Source organism: Trematomus bernacchii, unplaced genomic scaffold (genome assembly GCF_902827165.1).
Source record: "Trematomus bernacchii unplaced genomic scaffold, fTreBer1.1, whole genome shotgun sequence".
Lineage (NCBI taxonomy): Eukaryota > Metazoa > Chordata > Actinopteri > Perciformes > Nototheniidae > Trematomus > Trematomus bernacchii.
Genome location: NW_022988050.1, coordinates 12,205,248 through 12,226,397, shown reverse-complemented (window position 1 = coordinate 12,226,397; position 21,150 = coordinate 12,205,248). Strand labels below are relative to the sequence as shown.

General features: G+C 42.8%; 1 protein-coding gene across 1 annotated transcript in view; it reads right to left on the bottom strand.

Annotated features, from left to right (window-relative positions):
- Window positions 1-270: 270 nt before the first annotated feature.
- si:ch211-216b21.2 (heparan sulfate glucosamine 3-O-sulfotransferase 3A1) overlaps window positions 271-21,150 on the bottom strand; it is a 32,227-nt gene continuing 11,347 nt past the window's right edge. The window contains exon 2 of the mRNA XM_034119010.1: window positions 271-1,206. Coding sequence (XP_033974901.1) covers window positions 585-1,206 — 622 coding nt within the window. The 3' untranslated portion in view covers window positions 271-584. The remainder of the gene's footprint in view (window positions 1,207-21,150) is intronic.

Here is a 21,150-nt window from a genome sequence, read left to right as displayed (position 1 = left end):
CAACTGTGGACCTCTGTCGCCTGTCAGCGCAACTTACATGATGCCGTTTAAAAAGATTAAGGGCGGTGCCGGCCGTCAGCGTACCGAGCCAGCCGTCAACGGCCCGCTGACGACCGGCTGTTCTGTGATTCTCCAGAACACACAGATGGCCAGTCCGCCCTTACCCTGTATTCCACCGGGTCACCGCGGCGCAGACGGATCCGGTGGAATACAGGGTCTACCGCGTTTAGGAACCGTTAAGCAGAACCGAAATTGTGTATTTTGTATGGGTACCCGGTACCCAGCATTTTCTTATCGGTTCTCATCTGGAACCGAGTTTCGGTTCCCAACCCTATAGATAATATAAGATGTGGATATTTTAGCATTGCTCTCCATAAATACTTTATTTGCTTGAAAACACATGATTTGTACAACAGAGGGTTGAGTTATTCCCTAAAAACCAAACTATTTTTCATTTTCAATTATATACTTTTTGAATTTTTAGCCATGTTTATGACTATTTCTTGAAATATCACAAATGCATTCTCTTATACGACCCCCCCTAGAGTGCTCCTGAATACCCCAACCTTCAGTGAAAAACACATTCAGTCCTCCCAGCCAAAGAAGCGCCCCGTCATCTGGTAGAACTTCATGTTGAAGGGCCTGTAGAAGTCCCGTAGCCTCTGCACCACCTCAGGGTCAATGTTGGGGTGGGTCCGCCCTTTGGTTTTGCCCAGGCAGTGGGGTTTGCTGCTGCCCTCTGCCTTCTTGAGGCACGGGAAACCCTTGGTCTGGTTGAAGTAAAAGTGTTTGTCAGTGATGATCCTCTTGAGCCCCAGGAAGTCCTGCACGCGGCCCAGCTCTCCGGCCGGGTCGCTGATCAGACGCTCGCCGCTCACAAACAGGATCTGCTCCATGGGGAAGTAGTGCAGCCAGTTGTCCAGGTGCTTGGCGTAGATGCCGATCTGGATGGCGCTCCACGAGGTGTCGATGAGCCCCGTAGTCCTGTTTTTGAAGGTGAGGCTCTCGAAAGAGGGAATGTCCGGCTTCTTGGACAGAGTCTGTGTGTAGTCCGAGATGGCCCTGGTGACGGGGTCCCTCACCACCACGATGAGCTTGGTGTCCCGGGACATGGCGGATATCCTGGCCGGAGCCTCTCTTGTCACAAAGTAGCTGGGGGTTTTCTCCATGGTGATCTGGCCCTCCAGAGTCTTGGGCATCAGCTCTCTGGGAAGAGAAAAATGGAAACAGGAAGTGAGATATTTGTTTGACCCGACTGAATCACTGTCGACTGTCACAGTTGTACCACCGCTCTTACTACAATAAACATTACAAATGGAGTAACTCTGGCAAAGTCATCAAAAACGTAGAATCCAATCAATCCAGAATAACAGTGGAAACAGTCCGTTTGCAGGAGTTTATTTATTTGATCTCGATCAGGTGTCTTTTTCTCCATGCTCAATTAGCTGCCAAGAGGTGGGACCGCATGTTGATTTGCAGTTTTTGGCGCAGCACCGCGTTCAGGATGTAAAATACATTCTCCTAGTGATAGTATGCAGATGCTACCTCCAGTGTTCCTTAATGTAGCCTGAGGGGTTATGAAATCAAGAAGGGGATTCCCCTGGGTGCATTTGAAAGGGGGTATTCTTGACGCTCATATGGCGCGAAAATAAAATGTCAATCCCTATACCCGTTCTATGGTAGTGCTGCTTATTAAATATTGATATTTGAGCTGAAAGGCTCCTCCAGCATAATCATCTTCTTGTCTTTCACTTTTCGCAACATATGGTGGAAACATCAGAAACATGTGTTTTAATATTACAATTCCCCCTTGTGGATTGTAAGAAATGTCCTAGTGGTAACTGTGTTTATTTGAAATGCAATTTAGTGATTTCCTCTGTTGTAGGTGTTACAAAACAACCAAGAACAAAGAGTAAATATATTCAAATATATATATATATATATGAGTATACTAAAGCTCTTTGAAATGAGTCCTACCTCAAATATTTAGAAAACAACAAAGTTCAACCAAACATAACCTGAGATTCTACATGTTTTTTGGCAGTATTTCCTCATGTTTGCTTGAGTCCTTTTGCCCCAAACTCCCAAAAAAGATGGGAATCTAATCCATTTGTCCACGCCATCCTTCCTCTCTTTCTCCCTTTTCTCCACTTTCCTTCTGCCTTCAGGACAGCAACCTTAAGCAAAGTGGGTAAAAGCAGTCCATGAATGATTAACGCGCCCTCCCTCTGCCATTTAGAGCCTCTGCAGAATACAGCTTTAAAATTCACCAAAGTACAGAATGCAGTTGTTAATTATTTATCTGCTAGGCTGGTGCTCCTTAAAGCGAGGACTGGTGCTGACAAAGTGACCCAGGAAACTCCCAGGGTGCATGCAGTTTGCCACCTGGGACAGAACTACTGAGACCTTAAAGGAAGAAGGTCATCTGAAATGACTGAAGAGTGCTCAACACTTCAGTCGGTTGTTTACAGGACTATGCTGTGGCAAGTACGATGTGTGATCAAAGTACAGCGTCTTTGTACTGCAGTGTCTTTTTCTGATGTGATGGGCTACAGTTTTTCCGGCATTGCAGAAAGAGGCTGGTAACAATCATGCTCCGTTTAACATACACAGCAAAATGAGACGGAGGGCACTGAGATCTTTGCTAAGGACAAGCTCTACATAAACAGAGCGCATTCTCAAAAGACATCAGCTGTCATGAAGGATTTGAAGGCTGGTTGTGTCAAAGGCTTTTCTCCAATAAGCTCTTTAGACACCCTAAAGAATTAGTGATCTTTGCTATACCTGATCTTACATTGCTAGGTTTGGTAAGGTTACCATTTGTGTTAAATATCAGGGAATGATTGTCGTTATGGTTAAAAGAAATCATGCTCTGTCCCCCCATGTAATTAAACTAACCTTCTGCGAACTTCCTTAAGAAATAACATTAACAATGACATTAAACAGACTCACACTTCTTTCCTCCAAGACGCCAAGATAAATCCTACATCTGCTAAAGCTCTTTGTCACTTGAGCGTCAATGTGATTTTAGGCAATTACCTAAAACTACAGTGTTATAAATCAGTCGAGGACATTATCTTTTCCTCAGCAAACACTTCAAAAATCTTTTTGGGCTTTTCATTGAATGGATGTGTGACAAAAACAAACATCAGTGTATTTTTTGGACACATATGGAGCAACATTTTATTGGTAATTCCAAATGATTGCTGACAACAAAACAGAAAACAGGAAGATTCCTAAACTGCTGAAGAGTCTAGAGGTGACAGCATGAGTGTGTGTTTGACAGTTTTCCTTGCGGTTGTTCCGGGCTTTAAAACAGCAGCTCAGCGTATGAGGTGAAACAGATCTAAAAGCCATAAGTCAATACCTTCAGGCCAATGTCAAAACACATCTGTGTTGAGTGGATCTTCGCTGTGAGGGACGGATCACGGGGTCAGCACAAGGGGGACACGCAGGAAGCGGTCGATAACAGGAATAGCGGTAGCATGGGCGCACTGATGTCTCGAACATTGACCATCACCTGACCTCCAGAGTCCTCTCAGTGTCTACGAGCTCTCCTACAGTTGTCTTAAGAGCAACATGGACAAGGCTCCTTACCTGTCACATTAGCGCTGCCCCGTTGGACAAACAGTCCATAGTGAGGCTGTTATAATGGTGCTTTAAGACAAACCCCACCTGGGTTGACAAGGGTTGCTAAGCTGACTCAAACACAGAGACAAATTCATGCAGAGCTTCAACCTGACAATGCTGACAACATGCTGATTTGGAAGCTACTTCTGAAACATCCCTTATAGTACCGGAAACTTTATGTACAAAAGAGAACATTATTGTTTTATAAAAAAGCAATGAGCCTGTACTAAAGAAAGCATGCATATTTGATGGCGTGCGTTGAGCTTGTTCTGTGGTCGGCACTCACAGCGGTGGTGTGTTGGAGCGAGGGCACTTTGAGGGGATTTTCAGGGTCACTGAGGTATGTGGTATGGTGTGCAACATGAAGACAGCCATGTTTGCTGGTCCAAGGATGGTCATGAGTCGTAAAGCACTCATGTATCCAGGTTGATGTAAATGTTTTCTGTTTTGCTTGTTGGTTGGTTGGCGATTGGTTTGTCAGAACTGGAAAACTAGTGGCTAGTGTTTTGTTAACTCAGTTGAAGGGTTATAGTAAGGGCCAAGGAAGACTCATTAGAATTTGGAGCGGATCCGAATTGAAGGTCAAGTGCAGTCTGATGACACACTATTAAGTGGGTTTTTTTGTTAAATGAAATATATACATTCATACTTGCCCTGCATGTTATATTTGCTGATTTTGTATTCACCATTTATTGTTAAGATAAGCATACTAACAATTTAGGTTCTATAACTTTGTTGAACTCACGATGAAAAGCCCCAACCATAAGTCCTCAGAGCCAAAAGTGACGTAGTTGAATTGTTCATTTGATCAAAGCAAAAGACGAAAAACCCCAGAGATATAACATTTACAATGACATTAAACAGAAAACAGAGGTCATCTTAGTTACCAAGCTTAACCGTGTCCCATTGTATTGACTTGGATTTTCAGTTTTGTTGCTGGAGCTCTCAGAGGTTTTTGAAAAATAACTTCTTTTGATCTGGTTTTAGGATTTTGGACATTTTAAGCAAATCATCAAATGTGAGTCGAGTTGGAACCATTTCATGTTTTTTGCATTTTTTCCAGACAAATCATATTGTAGATAAAATGTTCTGGGAATAATGTCCAAAAATGTTTTAGAAGTAAAGAATCCTCAACTTTTCCAAGTTCCAGTTGGGCAATGGAGCAAGAAACACAATTTGCACTTTTACAGTCAGTGAACTGTAATGTGGTATTTCTTTCCATTCTGCAGCAGAAGCATGCAGTGCTTTCTAATGAAACGTTATTGGCAGGGAAGGTGATGTAACAGATGACAAACTGTCCAAGTGCTTGATATTTACTGCAGTTCCAGACCCTGCTTTGATGTCTTCATCATGTTGCTAGAATACGACTCCCTGAGCACACTGGTGCGTGAAACAGGGCAGCGGGATCCACTCGTGAAACGAGACGCAAACCCCAACCCGAGAGAGAACACTGCGCACGTACCCTTGCCTTCCTTTAAATCAAATGCACTGCTTTGGCACACATTTAAAAAGTATTTAGAATGACTAAGATGTTTAGTATATAACAAACAGCTTGTGTACATGACAGAACATAACACATGTTGTAAATGACGTAATTTCTCTCATATGGAACTAACTATCTGGAGAATGATTCCAGGACTCGTTCAGGCAGCTCTTTTCCCTATTAAAAAAATATAATCCAATGTACAAGGTAATGTGCAGAACATCCCTCAATGCGTCCTTTGTAGGCTGTATAAAAGTAACCACTTTTAAATAAAGGGCCTGACGCATCAATGCTTTCGTTTCCCTACTGAATGAATTTTATTCGCATACCAACTCGACTTTGCCCTCGTATAAAGGCTGTGACTCATGTCTGCCTGTTATATACATGCCAAAACATTTCTTAAGGTCTTATTTACTGTATGCATAACATCACAACATGACATATAAATTAGAAAGAAGTATAAAACTAACAACTGATCAGCTCTGAATGGGCCATTTCTCCGTGTTACTTCTAGAAAGGCGGTTTGGAGCTTGGCCAATGTCTGTCAATTGACGGGAGTTGTAAAGACATAGAAGCAAATGGGCATGAGAGCTGTCCACTTCTCTCCTCTCCTCCCCCCCCCCCCACACGCCTTTGATTCATTTTTCCTTGTCCAGCAGGGAGCCCTGGCAGGCATAACTACACTCCCACAGTGTTCCCCTGCCACCGCCACCAGATAATAATCTTGTAATTGGCTCAATATTTCTGCTGTTTGCAGGCGAAGCAAAGGCCAGCGCCGCTCCCGGTGGCTTGGACTCACACGATATTTTCCAGGTCAGTGGATGCTAGCGGAGGTCAGAGAGGAGGAAGAAGGGAGGGGAGGGGGGGGGGGGGGATGATTTAGAGTAATGGCTGCTGTGCGGTGAGGTGAAAGCCCACTCCTCTGAGCTCCGAGCTTTACTGCTCTGCCAGACAGCGCCGCCAAACATTAAAGCAAAAAGGAAACATATGCATGGGATGTAACAGCCTCTGCAAAGGACTCTGGGATTCCTATGGAAACACTATTAAATGCTAAAATGACATGTTTCCTTGGCATTAATGACATTGTTTAAATATGGGCTGTGCAATGGCTTCATCCTTCGCTGAGGCTGGATGCAGAGAGATCAACCTATTTATAATTCAGGGATTACAGGTGTGAGCTTCCCAGCAGCAGACAGCCCCGGCCAGGATAATCGCCCGTTTTATGACCCTGACAGTCTCAGTCCTCCAGGATCAGACAAACTGACCTTTTTTTCCCCTCCACTGAATCCTCATGCACTGTGTCACCTTTGACTGCACACCTGCACTTTATGGCTCTAAATCCTACCCCATCCCGGACAGTTAAGTAGTCCTCCAACATGGCTACACAGGATTACTGCTGTCTGTATCGCACAGCTTCCATTACACAATTGAGTGTCTTGACTTTTCTGTTGTCAGGATGGTTGAAAATAAAATTAGGGGCGAACAGTGTGCGGGATTTGCTCTTGGCTGCCCTTGGTATATGATAACTATATTTTCTTCATACCAATAGATTCTGAGCCAATTTATTTACTTAAAAGTGTGCACAACTTGGTCTGACAGGGGGCTAATTTGATATATAAATAAGCCCTTGTTTTTGTGAAACAATCAGAAAAATAATGAGTTATTATTAGTAAGGCTTATAATCACAAAATCCTCTTGTGAACCAAACTGTTTTGGGGTTAAGGATTTCTTCCCATAATTCACTCCCAAGTCATAAGTAGCTTTAAAGTGAAGCAACTGACAAAGTTGAATAGGTCATATAGGGACATTGGCTAACAAAAACCTTGAGTTATGCTTTGTTAAGAACCAGTTATTTTTCATAAATGAAGCAAAGCCAAGTTTTTAAGCAATTTACACTTTGAGTTAAGTAGAAATTATCCAAGGTGGGCTCGAGTGAAATCAGGGTGGTACATGGGAACTGTAGGGGGTAGGAAGCAATTTTGAGAAGTACATTACAATTACAAGATAAGAAAGTTCTCTCTTCTTGGAAAACAACATGGGAGGACAGGGTCTGCCGTTTTCCTCTGGGAAATGACAAGGTTTTGATAAAGAGTAAGTAGGAAAGGAAAGTAACCCTGCACGACACAGGGGATAAGATAACAATGTCACTGCGGATGAAAAACTTAGAAAATGTCAGTTTTAAAATAACAGGAAATTCATTGTCAGATTGCTGATTGGGAGCGTTTCAAATTAGAAAAAGGATGTGAATGTTTCAAAAGCTTGTGGTGCTTGTGTCTGGCAGGAAATTAGAGTGAAAATGGAAAACTTGTTTAAAGTTAAACCGCAGTTTCATTAAAAGAACAACTTTGTTAACCACTTCCAAGTGATATTGAAATACAGAGACGAGTAGGAAACTTTAAGGAGGATCAAATGTGGAGTCCTCTCTGAGCCCAAATGGAGGGAAAACAATAAAGTAAAGTTAATCTACAACATGAAAGTGGATTAGAAAAGGGCAACACTGGAAATGTGTCTTTACATTTAGCCACAAGGGCTTTTATCTGATGAATGGAAGCACTCAAACACACTTGAAAAACGATTTATCTCTGTGGAAATGTCTGGCTACACTTGTTAATTTCTTTTTTTCATACACACTTAAAGATTAGAGATCTTATAAAGAATGTCTCGAAAGAAAAAACAAAGACATGTGCAATTTGTTACTTGATTATAAATGGTGTACACGAATATGGTAGTAGAATAGTTTTTTCTCTTGTATAAATAAATCTCCCCTCTGAGTGTTACTTTTTCCTCACTTTTTTTCCTTTCCATACAACTACCATTATGTGATTCGGTAAATCATTTATAGAGTTAGCTTTGCAGTATGTTCTTATAAATGTATCAGCAGTGTTTTTAACCCAATACTTCTTTCTTCCTTGGTGCTGAGTGGAAGTCCCCGGTTTATTGCGTAAGGGTGGAAAAAGAAGCTTTCTCTTTATTATGGCAACGCACTTGTGAATGATTCAGCCCCTCTAACTGTGGTGGAAGAGTGACTGAGGGAGGCTTCAGGAAGCATTCGAGCCAACCGAGGCCTTTTAGACATCAAGGAGAGGACGCTCACTTTCAGATCCAGACTGCGTATCAGCAGAGAGGACAAGGAGGTGAGGTGTGGAGCGTAAAGGGCGAGATGGGTGAGAGTGATGAGGGGCAGAGAGGCAGAGAGGCAGAGAGGACTAGAATAGATAGAAGACAGACAGAAATATCCCATATGCATTTTATACGAGTTATTTTTAAAGCATCATTCTGACAACGGGTTCACCCTCTTCATTTGCCCTAAACAAGGCTTTTTTTCCAGGTACAAAGGTTATAAATAATTTTAAATGTACCATTATAATAGTGCTAGATAATACTTTAAGTAATCACCATTGTAATTGCAACTTATCCTATGTGTAACATGAATGTCTGCAAAAAGATCTAAGCAATCCATCTGATAGTTGTCGAGAAATGACTCTTATAACCATCAATGTCTATTCATGCTGGCGCTTGAGGTACTAAGGTGATGATCAAAATCGTATGCTTCATATCCTCTGGGGACCATGATTTTGAGTAGATCATTGGAAGCCATCCAATGGTTGATGAGAAATGTCAGTCTTAAACGCAGGTACTGTAATAGCGACAAACTGACATCTCTAAATCCACCTTGTTACTGTGGCTGAAGAACTACGGTTGCCCCAAGTACAAAATGCCTGCCAGCTCTAATAATAATTTTAAACCCTTTATTCTCTGGTCTATATAGGTCTCCTATAACCTGAGGATGTTTATTTTCTCTCAATTATCTGTAACATTGTTAGTGATATAGTGATTTGAGTGAAGTATAAAAATACAGATGTGGCTTGGAGAAATAATTCTATTTTTCACGGCACCCCAGGTGGTGTGAGCAATTGAATTGTAATCTATCCCCAATGCTTCCTTGGTGTATTAACACCTGGATTTCTACATGGATTGATGCAATTACACGACAGGTGCAAAACACATTGAGCCTGTGTCCGAATTAATGGAGACGCTAAACTGATTATTGCCCGGAGAGTTAAAAACCCACATGAACTGAAAGCAAGCCAACAGAGATGAGGCTATATTCTGGATTTGGTGATTCATGTTCCATTAAACCAATTTCCTAAAACCACTAATTATAACCCAAACAGTAGCTCCGTATCACATGGGGTGTATGTCTGAGTTCTCAGACTCAGCGCCTGCATTACTTTTTCATATTTCTCTGACCCAATTGTTCAGAGTTACATGGAGTTTCAGACGGAGCATGTGGAGATGACACTTCGGTGGGATCGGCTTTGGCAACAGCTCAGTGCTATTCTTTCTTTCTGCTAAGTCAGTTTTTAGGTTCTCAACAGCTTTTGATGATAAGACACCTTAACTTAGTCTTAATACCAAAGCATGTTTTCAAGGTATTTTGTTTCTTGATTGTTCGCTAATTTACTGAAGGTGGCTACGTTAGGACATTTCAAGTGGTCTACTTCCATAGCCCTACTAATCTTTACTCTATAGTTTATAGCAATTGAAATAATCTGGAGGAATAAAGAACCACTTGCCTCAAACGGAAACCATTTCAATGGGTATTTAAAATTCTACATTCAAGCCTGATTTGAATAGAAAAAAAATGAAAATGAAAAAACCCTGTGTCAAATGCATGAGAGCAAAATTAAATGTTAATTTGTTCAAAGCCAAATGGAAGGATTTGAGAGGACTGCTCTGCGTTAATTACCCATGACAAAAGCGCTAGGGCTTTTGTCTTTGGGACCATTACCATGGTGATTTCCAAGCTGCTGAAACATTCAACATAAACAATTTAGTCTGCTGGATATGCCACATAGACTGTTGTTAAAAAGATATGTTATGAGCCACATTTCTGCTGGCACAGATCCCGCCTGTGTGCCTCCGCTGCTTTTGTCGCTGAGAAGAAGCAATTCAAATATTAGAGCTCAGAGAAAAAGGCGGAAAAGCTTGTGATTTAAAAATATTGAGGCTTAAGTCCGATTGCTAAAGCCTAATTTCAGATCCCTTCACGAAAACAAAATGATGGCCTGGCAAAAAGACCATCCCTTCCCCCTCCTCTCATTGTACACTGAGAGACACTGGCATGAGCATTTCTTGAACATTTCCTCAGCGCAGTGTGGTGATATTGATTTCACCAGCAAACATTTTCTCTTTTTATTGGGGTGAAAAACCTGTTGGGGTGAAAAACTCCCGAATGCTCAGCCTATTGTGTACTTTTGTGTGAGGCTTTCATCTTTTCCTTAAAGATTTGTTGGGATCTTCAATCATTGAACAACCCCACGAGAACATGGTGGTGTTTTTTCCATCACTGTGTTGTTTCAGCTTTGCTCTATCCCTTGGCTCTTCCTCTATGATCTAATATGTATTCAGATAGGCAGCTTATTAAACCTAGTCTTGTTAAATCAGAGATGAAGGTTTCTTTATCCAAGCAAGGAAACACGAGTAGACTAAAGAGCACGTCTTGTCATATACACAGAAAGCATTTGGTCTTCTTTTGGGAATGCTCTAAAATGCAGAAGTGTGTTTAAAGGTATGGCCACACCCAGAAAATGCAATATAATACATTATTAATCATGCGGAGACATGTCTGTTATCATCTTAAATTAAAACCTGTATAATTATGCTGCTCCATTAACCTATGCTGCTATTAATACCAAGAGACAGGGGTGGCAATGATAAATCAGAGCTTATTTTAAATTCGGAGCCACTCTTAATCCTCAAAGGTTTTTGGCTGCATCTGTTTTCCATTATACTGTAAGAGGCATAGCAGTAGGACTTGCTATGGCTTGTGTTTCACCAGAACGGTCAACTAGCATCCAGTGGGGAGCTCCTGTAAAAATGTAAGAGTCATGGTGACCTACAGTATAGGGATCAGCATTTAAAGGCCGCTACACACCCACCTGAGACCAAAGAACGCGTACCGAAGGCGTCCCGACTTTTACGTCAGCTACGTCGCCTGCGTCGGCTACGCCGCCGGCCTACGAACACACTGCAAATACTTCAGTCGACGAGTGGCAATAACTGTCCTTACCAGCAGGCAGCGGTAGTGTGAACAGCCAATCAGAGTGATTGCTTGGGCCGACTTTCTCTGACCTCCCGCGGGAGGTGTGAAAAGGTGCCGTAAAGTGACGACGGTGCGGGACACACCAACCTGAGTAGGGCCCCGCGAATGCCCGACTGCCTCCGACGGCCTCTGACTCCCAAAATCGGGTTGGTGTGTAGCCAGCTTAAGACGTTTTCCCTGTTGGGTATCTTTACAGTTGAGATTAGGCTGCAAATCTTTTTTTTTGTTAGAAATACTGCAAAAACAAAACCTCGAAAAATAGATATTTGAGGTTCAATCTAGAAGAGTGAGCAAAGAAAGAGCTGTAATGACTATACCGTGTCAGTGTGGTTGCTGCTACAATATACATTTGAATTTGCACATCTCAAAGAGACTGAAAGCTTGTGGAGTTGATGTCATCCTCAAAACCGAAATCTTCAGAAAATCTGCTTTGATGTTTCGATCTCAGATCCACAGCACAGGTAAGCATATAGATGTACTTATTTAAAACAGTGGACTCAAAATCATGCCGTACTGTACTACACGCACAATTAAAGTGAGAACTTGACAGGTTGAGAGTCTTGTTGGCGAACATCTGAAAGCTCTGACTGTAAACCGCCTGGGATTTTCTAAAATAGAACAACTTCTGAAAGGGAGTCATTGTCCTGTACAAATATGAGCATATAGAGAAGCCAAAATTAGTCAGGTAGTATCTTAGCCAACAGACGGGCTTGGCACATTTCCTCGCTGTGAACTCAGAACATTATTCTATTTTGACTCCGAGACTACCTCGCAGCGGTGTCCGTTTCAGCTGCCATCATGTTGAATTGCATTACACTTTCTACTTTGTTACAGTACTTTGTCTCAGGACCTATAAGCGGCAGAGGGCAAGAGGCAGTAAAACATCATTTCCACGTGTAACTCGATAGCTGTGACATAATGAAAGCCAAATATTTGACAGTTAACCAGTTTTAGGAGCACGAGAAGTCAGGAGTGTAAGCTTACCTAGCTGAACAAATAGTTAACAAGATAGCAAAAACACTGCTGCGCATATTCAATACATACAAAACCAGAGAGCTCAAGTTTCTGCTTAGGCTGAGTAAAAAGGGAAAGCAGAGAAAGGCACATAGACAGTGTGAGATATTGGGAGAGGGGGCTGGGGATACGAGTGAAGCGTCAGGCGGACAGCAGTATCGGGGAGTGTAAAAGTGATTACACTGTCTCCATGCTCTCTTCCTCTCTGTCTACAGCCTTTTTCGTATTTTATTTTCCCCCTACTGCTTGCTTGCTCCCTCCATCCTTTTACTCCCAGGCTCAGAATACAAAGCGCCTGGCACCATCGCATCGCTTTCCTCATCTGGGTGCCAAGACACGGCAGAGCACACTAGCGAGCTCGCACGTTTGCCGCGCCGCCCTGCCACCGCGGAAGAAGCAGAGGGGCAGAGATTAGCATGTATGAATGCTCCCTCTTATCGCTTCTTTTGACTTAAACTCATTACAAACGGGCTCGCTCAATCTCTTTTTGCTTCTTAGATTGGGAGACAGAGACACATGAAGATTATGTTCCTGTACTCACACGTAGGAGCTTTAAATATTTGATAGGATTTTTTTTTTTTTGCTTCCCGGAGAATTAATAATGAGCTTGGTAATAACAAGTTACCAAAATGATTTATGCTCACCGGAGATGAGAATGAATGCAGTTCGGGGAAAGGCGGGCAGGGAGGATCCGGGGTTAAAGACATGGTCGAATGCGTGATTTCCATTTTGCGTCCCTTGCATTATCCATTAAATAAATAGCCCGGGGAAAATGGAACTTGCTGCAGGTCGTTTCTGTCGAGGCAGCAGTGCCGTGCATAACGAACAGGTGATGTTGAGGCGTGTGACGACGGCATGCTATCAGCACCAGTTGCACGGGTGATTGTAAGCAGTGCCAGTGAGGTGGAGCGGATGGAGAACAGGTTGTCGCTGAAAGAAAAGGTGAAAAATTACCCACAATGTCACAGGGGCTAAACCGGCACAGAATGGCTAGAGCGGAGCCAGCGGTTGCCTGGGGCTGGGCTGTGACCCAGAATTCAACAGACCCCCAGTGAGAAGCCAGGAGGCCCCATGTCGGCGGAGCTGAACTGGCCCTCGCAGCAGGAAAACACCTCCTCTTCCTCCCCAGACTGCAGGGAGGTAACCCCATCTGGGCAGCCGGATTCAGGGAGTGAGATAATATGAAGTGTAACGGAGAAATGCGGCGTCTGAGGAGCCGCTGACAACGTGCTAATGTTTTAGCCTGTCAGCTCTCTGTGAGCAAAGACGGATGGTTTTAGAAATAGAATGTAATTACAGGGCAGAGCCTCATTGTCGAGGTTAGGACAATGTGTGTAGTGTAGTGGAGGTTTCTTTTTCTCCCCGTTAAAAAAGGCGCTCAGCTAAAGCCTGAGAGTGAGTTTGAGACCAGACCAACGCAAATAAGTGACTTTTTAAATCATATGAAATATTAGTTTTGGTTATGAGTTTTTCTTTTTTAAACCTCATGCCGGTTACCCTGGCTAACCGCTAAGAGCTGCTAGTAAAGCAGCACGGTTGTAAATACCTAATGGCTTCCCACCCCTTAAACGCCCGTTCCAATATTCTTCATTTTGATATTTGGATCAGTTTTACCGTCCAATAAATTCATATCATTTTTTTCTTGCTTTCCTAGGGCTGTAACTATGAACATTTTCTGTAACTATTAATTATTTCTCAATAAATCGATTCATTAGTTTACCCAAAACATGTCATAAAACAGTGCTAAGCTAATAGCTAATGTCACCGTTTATTTATATAGTGAATACAAAGAAATACTTTTGCTTTAACAACATACTGGGAAAAACTGCATATTCTCACAGTTGAGAAGCTAAACAAGGGTATGTTTGGTATTTGTTTCTTGAAATATTGCATTATCTTACCATGTTAATATTTAAAGAATTCAAAATGTACTGATTCAAAGTAAGCTGTGATCAAAATATTGCTTTTTTAAATGAAAGTTTGCCTTTATTTTGACACAATAAACACAAAATACATAGGGAGGAGCTTGGTGACATGGGCCAAAGATTAACGGCCTGATTTCAACTGAAAACATTGTAGTTATATGGCATTCGCTGGTCTTAAACCACTTTTAACCACTCGTTTTACAAAATCTTGGTTCAACAAGTGAATAGTTTGGTCCTGTGCGTAGACTACAAATCTTTGAACATCAGTTTAAATGGGATTTTGCATCCATTAGCCAGGAATTAATACCATGAGAAGGATTTCAACTATATTGCTCAGCCCTAATAGTGACCGTCAGAGAAGAAGGTAGAGAAACCATGAGCAGGATAACGCCAGATACTTTCCCACTGCCATGATATCCGATTGAATTGGATCTTTTGCAGAACCGATGCTGCAGTTTAATACTTTACCTCCAAATGTAAAGCCTTGGAGCTGAGCGAGAAGACCGACTGAAATGCTCTTACACTTTAACAGCTATAGATTAACAGTTATCTCCATGAGGGATGCTGCACTTCATTCTTTTACGAGCAGGTCTGCGGTGTATTTATGTATGGCATTACAGAGGCATGGCCCATGCAGCTGTTTGCTCGTATCGGTCCAATAACGAATGTTCTAATTCTCGCCAAAGCCCATCTGATTACTAAGCCAGCGCCATAACTCCATCTCAAGCGAGTATTTGATGGCATGTAGGCAGTTCCCCGGCATGTTGCCACGAAGATGGTAAATGAGGTGTTCAGGGGGGGAGGGGACACAGGCTTGATGATTCATGTTATCAATCAGCGGGTTATTTTTCAATATTTCACATTGATGTAATCGTCCTAAAAACACATTAACATTGAGGGAGTACTCCGCGGAGAGATAATGGCTGGATATTTGCGCTGTTATTGAGTCAAACTCTGCCAGGCTTGAATGACGGATGTGCCTCACATACAGATAGAGGCTGCGGCGTGAATAAATACAGTCCGTCCAAATCACAATTAAAAAAAACAGATAAATAGTGTAAAGACAGTGACGAGGAGGGGATGGGTGTGCACAATCGTTCAAGAGAACACGTTTAGGGAGAAAAGAAGCAAACCAAAACGAAATGCATATTAGTGCCATTCATATTCATGACAGTTGAATAGGGGACATTATGAACCAATTTCAATCACATTTGCATTTACATTACGGGCCTGTACTGCGACTGTAAACCTATAGATAAATGGTGGTGGGGAAAAACGTGTTGGAAAACAACTAGCTTGAGTTCTTTCTCCAGTGAAAACCTGAATGTAATATTCTTTTTTTTTTTAAAGTAGAGTGTGTGCATTTGTCAGCCAGAGTCCTTGATATGTGGAGTGCAAACATACATTTCTGAAGTCTTTTTGAGTGTGTCTTTTTGAATTTGCACCTAGAGATTTGAAAGAGCTCTTCTAAAAAGGGCCATTTTGCTATAGTGTGCATCCAAGAGTTCATCGGGGAGAGCTAGATACGCGCATTGGCCCTGGATTGCCAAAAGTAAAAGCTTTGTGGGTGAGGGGGGGGGGGGGAAATCCCTCCTGCTGGATTTACGCCTCGCCACAGCAAGCTCTGTTTAAAAGCCAGTTGGATACAAGAAAGAGAGAAGGAACATAAGAGCAAAAAACAGGGCGGTGAAGCAGAGTATTCACCGCCGCTGCTGGCCTGAGTGGAAAATATTATGATGTAATAAATGGTATGTCAGAAACAGACCTGCCCACGACAGCCACCGAGTCTGTGCATGTGTGTGTGTGCATTCCGGTGCATGTGTGTGTGTCAAGGCCTCACCATTAGCGAGCAAACAAAGCACAGAATCATCAATGAGCCACTACAGCTGAGGCGATAGTGGGGTGAACCCTTGACAATATGAGCCTAATTACACAGTTGTCTCCTAAGGGCCATAAATCAATGCTCGAGGTGAATCCTCAACAACAAAATCAATACTGTTGCGTCTCAATGGCCATAATGAGAATCTGGTTGAAGGGAGGGGTTTAAATCAGCTCATTGCAACAACTAAAGCTGTGTGAAACGTGGGTTATATTACTGTATGATGATTAACACACAAGAAGAGTGCATTTCCAAATCAAATGAAAATGGTGCAAGAACATTTTATTGATTAATAGAGTGATAATTAAAATGTTTTTCTAGCTACCGTCCATTGCGATAGGCAGTGGTAATAAATGACTGTGGTGCAAAGGGTCAGTGTGAAGAAAGCATGACTCTTAATGTGTAGGAACATGTAAACCGGTCGGGGGCCCTGAACTCTCATTTGTGTTAATCAAACTTCTCTAAATTGTTTGTGTAATGAAATTAGGGCTGTCAGGGAGGCCTGGGGGACATCAATTAAGCAGATAAGCAAATGAAAATAAATCACTTTTTATCAAATGTGCGGCTGCCCGCCTGTGTGTCCGGTAAACACAGGGAAAACAGGAAGTGATTTTGTTCAGAGATAGGAGGCTCCATAAATCCCAGTGACAAGCAATTGGGACCAGCGCTGTGTTCGTAGAGCTGTGGGAAACAGGGGGAGGGCGGCAAAAACATTACTTCCTGTTCACAGCCACTGACAGCAGCATGATTTATTTTAATATTTTCATTGTTAAGAACCTGTGCCGGATTTAGATCTAGTTTTGTCTAGACTAAAGAGACTAATTTTAGTCATTTCACTATTAGTTTTGTTAGTGTGAAAGCCAACAAGGTGATAATGAGATTATATATTTCCCCTTATAAAGCTAGAGTTTCATTTGGCTGCACCTATGTCAATTACGCAGTTGAAGAAAATACTCAAGATTATTACGTTAAAAGGGCCCATGTCATGCTTTTCCGGTTATTACCCGTCCCCTTGTGTGTTATGAAGGTTTTTATGCATGTAAACGGTCTGCAGAGTCAAAAACACTCAAAGTACACCCTGTAGCGAGTAAAACTCTAACACAGTCTATGCTGCCCCAAAACGCCTCTTTGGAGATTTGCCATTGTTTACTTCCTGGGTACTGTGACGTGTGAATACCCAGAGGCCACACCCTCTGCCAGCATTTCACGAAACAAAGCTTCACAAACCTTTCAGCGATTCATGCCGGATATGTACAGCGTAGGGCACTGAAGAACGATGCTGTTCCTACTTTGTTTGGACCAGCGGGAGATTCGGGTACACAACCTGTAAGTATTCATTGTTGTTTGTGTATTTATGATGTTTAAAACAAACAAGGTATCTACCACGACTGTTTAAATGGGTAAACGTTTTTCGGGCTGCTAAGTTGGGATCGCGGAGAAATGCTCTCCGCAGACCCATGCTCACAGCGTTATAAACCTTTTTCTTACTCAATATCAAGCCACACTTATTGTTTTTACTTCGGCTGTGAGTGTTTGTGTGTGCTCAGGATGAGTTTCGCTTGTTCTCGCTGTATCGCCGACCCGGAAGCCTGTCCGCTCCTCGCAGCAGATCGCAGCAACGAGCCTCGCAACTTCCTGACCAATCAGATCACACTGGGCTCACAGGGAGGGGGGGGCAGGAGCTCCAACAAGCCATTTAGGACAGAGAGTGAATACCGGTGAATGTACAGAGATGCTGTATGAGAAACCAATGTGAGTTTGGAAAATGGCACAGTATAAATCTATTTTAGTATACCTCAACAATGGAATTATGATCAGTAGAAATGGCCATGACATGGGCCCTTTAAGTTTGAGATTTCCCCATAGTTTTTATTTCTATGGATTATTTTGAGCTTTTGTCTCATTTTTGTGGAAGGAAGTTGTTGAATAGGTCCCTACATGACTAAATACACATACATAGATACATACATAGATACATACATACATACGTATGAGCATCAGCTAAAAATAAATGTGCTGGAAACTGTTTGGTGGTCAAATATGAACACAGTGTATAGGGGACTGTGGGCTATGCTAGGGCCGCATGGGAGAGCCACAATGAGGCAGTGAAGTTAATGGATGTGATCACAGCTTCCTGGTGAATAATGCAGCCCTGCTAATTGGCTGGATTAATAATTGATGGGGGCGTGTTGGAGGAGGCGGAGGTAGGAGCTGCAGTGGATAAAGAACATGCAACTGTCTTGTTAGAGAGGACTTTGAATGCTATATGTTGTACATCTGTCCATGCTGGTGCCTGGCTTCCTGGCCCTATTGATGATATGACTGTCGGGGAGGATGTGACCGTGTGAGAGGAAGATGTCAGAATAAACAATCGCCCTGACAACATAATGATATAATGAGCCGCAGCCCCACCACATGTTTGACGGTTAAAATGACTTTGGGCTCATGTCAAGTCCCACAGGCTCCACAATGTTGTTACACCCTCAGACCAAACTGACCATGGTTGACCCACAACTAGCCAGCTGCGTAAATAAAATTGACTGCAATAACGCAAAAAATTGAACATTGGTATAACGGGGCCAGTTTTTCATAAATGTTGGCACTTCATTCTGAGCTTGGTGATCCGGCTCAGAATCAGCGACAGGAACTGATGTGTAGCAGCGGGCAGGACACAAGCTCATGAGAAGAAATAGCTTTGGCTAAAGAACGGGACATTCGAGGGTAAGAAAAATAGATTTGATTGTAAACCTGATTTATTCGCTGTTCTCGAAGTGTCCAGTTGCCAGAGGACACATTAAACCTGCCAATAAAGAAGGCTTGTCTTCTGTACATCATCCTGTGTTAACACCTTCAAACCACTGTTGTGCTATTGCAGGAAACAATAGGATCAATATCTCAGGGTGGGATCACAGGATTTCTGACAATCCTAAAATCATTTGTTGGAGAGTTCAATAGGTGCTGGACACAAAGGAACAGACAAACAATGACCTGGGCAGTTCATTTAAGCCAATAAAGACTCCACCCGTGTCTGTGTGGTGAAGAGCGGTGCAGAATGGCACAATGTGAAGCTGAGAATTAGGAAATGTGGCTTTCAGCCCAAGTTTAGCCTCCGAGCACAATGCTTATTTGCTTTCTTAGCAGGAGTCAGTTTATTACCATTGCATGTGCGGAAATATAATTATGAAGCTGCAGAACACAGTGGTTTTACCTTATCTTAGCATTAGCCTGGAATCAGTGGGACACCTGTCTCTGTCTAAATGCAACACAATCTACAGAACCTTTTAAAGTCACTTATTGACATTTTTTATCTTGCTTCTTCAACAGAAAATCTAATGGAGAAGAAATAGTTACGCACATAATCCTCCCAAAAAGTACACTTTATTTCATTTTTGTGGAGACTACATTATTAGCAATAATGACCACATCCTTTGCAATCTATACATAATATTTGGAACTTTTGCCAATCCCTTGATCGTTAATTTCATATTATTGCAAACACTGTACAGCTCTTCCACTTAAAGGTCCCATGTCATGCTTTTCCAGTTATAACCCGTCCGCTTGTGTGTTATGTAGCTTTTTTTTTTTTGCATGTAAACGGTACACACACACACACACACACACACACACACACACACACACACACACACACACACACACACACACACACCACACACACACACACACACACACACACACACACACACACACACACAACACACACACACACACACACACACACACACACACACACACGACACACACACACACACACACACCACACACACACACACAACACACACACACACACACACACACACACACACACCACACACACACACACACACACACACACACACCACACAACACACACACACACACACACAACACACACACACACACACACACACACACACACACACACACACACACACACACACACACACACACACACACACACACACACACACACACACACACACACACACACACACACACACCTCAGGCTGAGTTTCGCCCATAGGCGGAGTTTGACATTTGCGCTTGGGGGGGGGCAAACCTTTTTTACTGACGTCAGTAGACAGTCCCAACTATTGCGCGGGGTGCTACGGATACAGTAGCAATAAAGCCAGCGTTCACCGCACTGAGTATGACTTTTCCACATACAAATACAACTCGTCCCGTCATGCACGCCTCATGCCCGCCGTACACACACACTCATGAAGGGGCGGTCTCTCCCCCCAACAACAGTGGGTCATAACACATAACTGTGCACATCTTATACTTATTTGATAACTACTATATCCCTTGGTTACTTGAACACGCTACAATATTATTAACCAGTGTCCTACCTTAGTGCAGAAGTAGACGCCTTTTTTTACGTTCCGCATATATGTCCACTATCCCCTCAGGTGACAGCTGTGCGGTTATGTCCTCCTCAATGTGAAGAACCGCAAGTGAGGAAAATCTTGATCCTCCCATCGTTGACCGCAGCCAGTTCCGAATTCTCCTCATTGCAGAAAAACTTCTCTCAGAGGTGGCAGATCCGATAGGCAGAGTCAGTGCCAACTGGAGCATCTTGTATAGATTTGGATAGCTGTCATTTTTAACAGTCTTTCGAAGATCCTCAAGTGCAACAGCATAGGCTTTAACATCTATTAAAATATTGATATACGAAATATTTGTATTGGAACAGTTTTAGACGTAGTAATGCTGTAACATATTTCAGCCACTAGGGGGCAAAATCCGCCTATGGTTTAGCCGTGTCTCGCAGGCAGCAACCAGGAGCAGCGAGCCCCGCAATGTCCCACCAACACGGCACCCAGACCCCACGCAGTATTCTCATCCGTTTGTCATTACTGGTGTCATTTTCTGGTTGCTAACAAACGCCATTGTAACACAAACACACATCAGAGCACAGTGGGCTCATAGGGAGGGGGGGGCAGGAGCTCCAACAAGGCGTTTAGGACAGAGAGTGAATACACATACTATACAGCAGGGGTGGGGAACCTTTTTCCTCTCAAGGGCCATTTCAATTTTTCAACATCCTCCGAGGGCCGTACAAATGATTGACCTCTGCTTAAAAATCACAGCCCATTCATTTGACCTTTCTTTC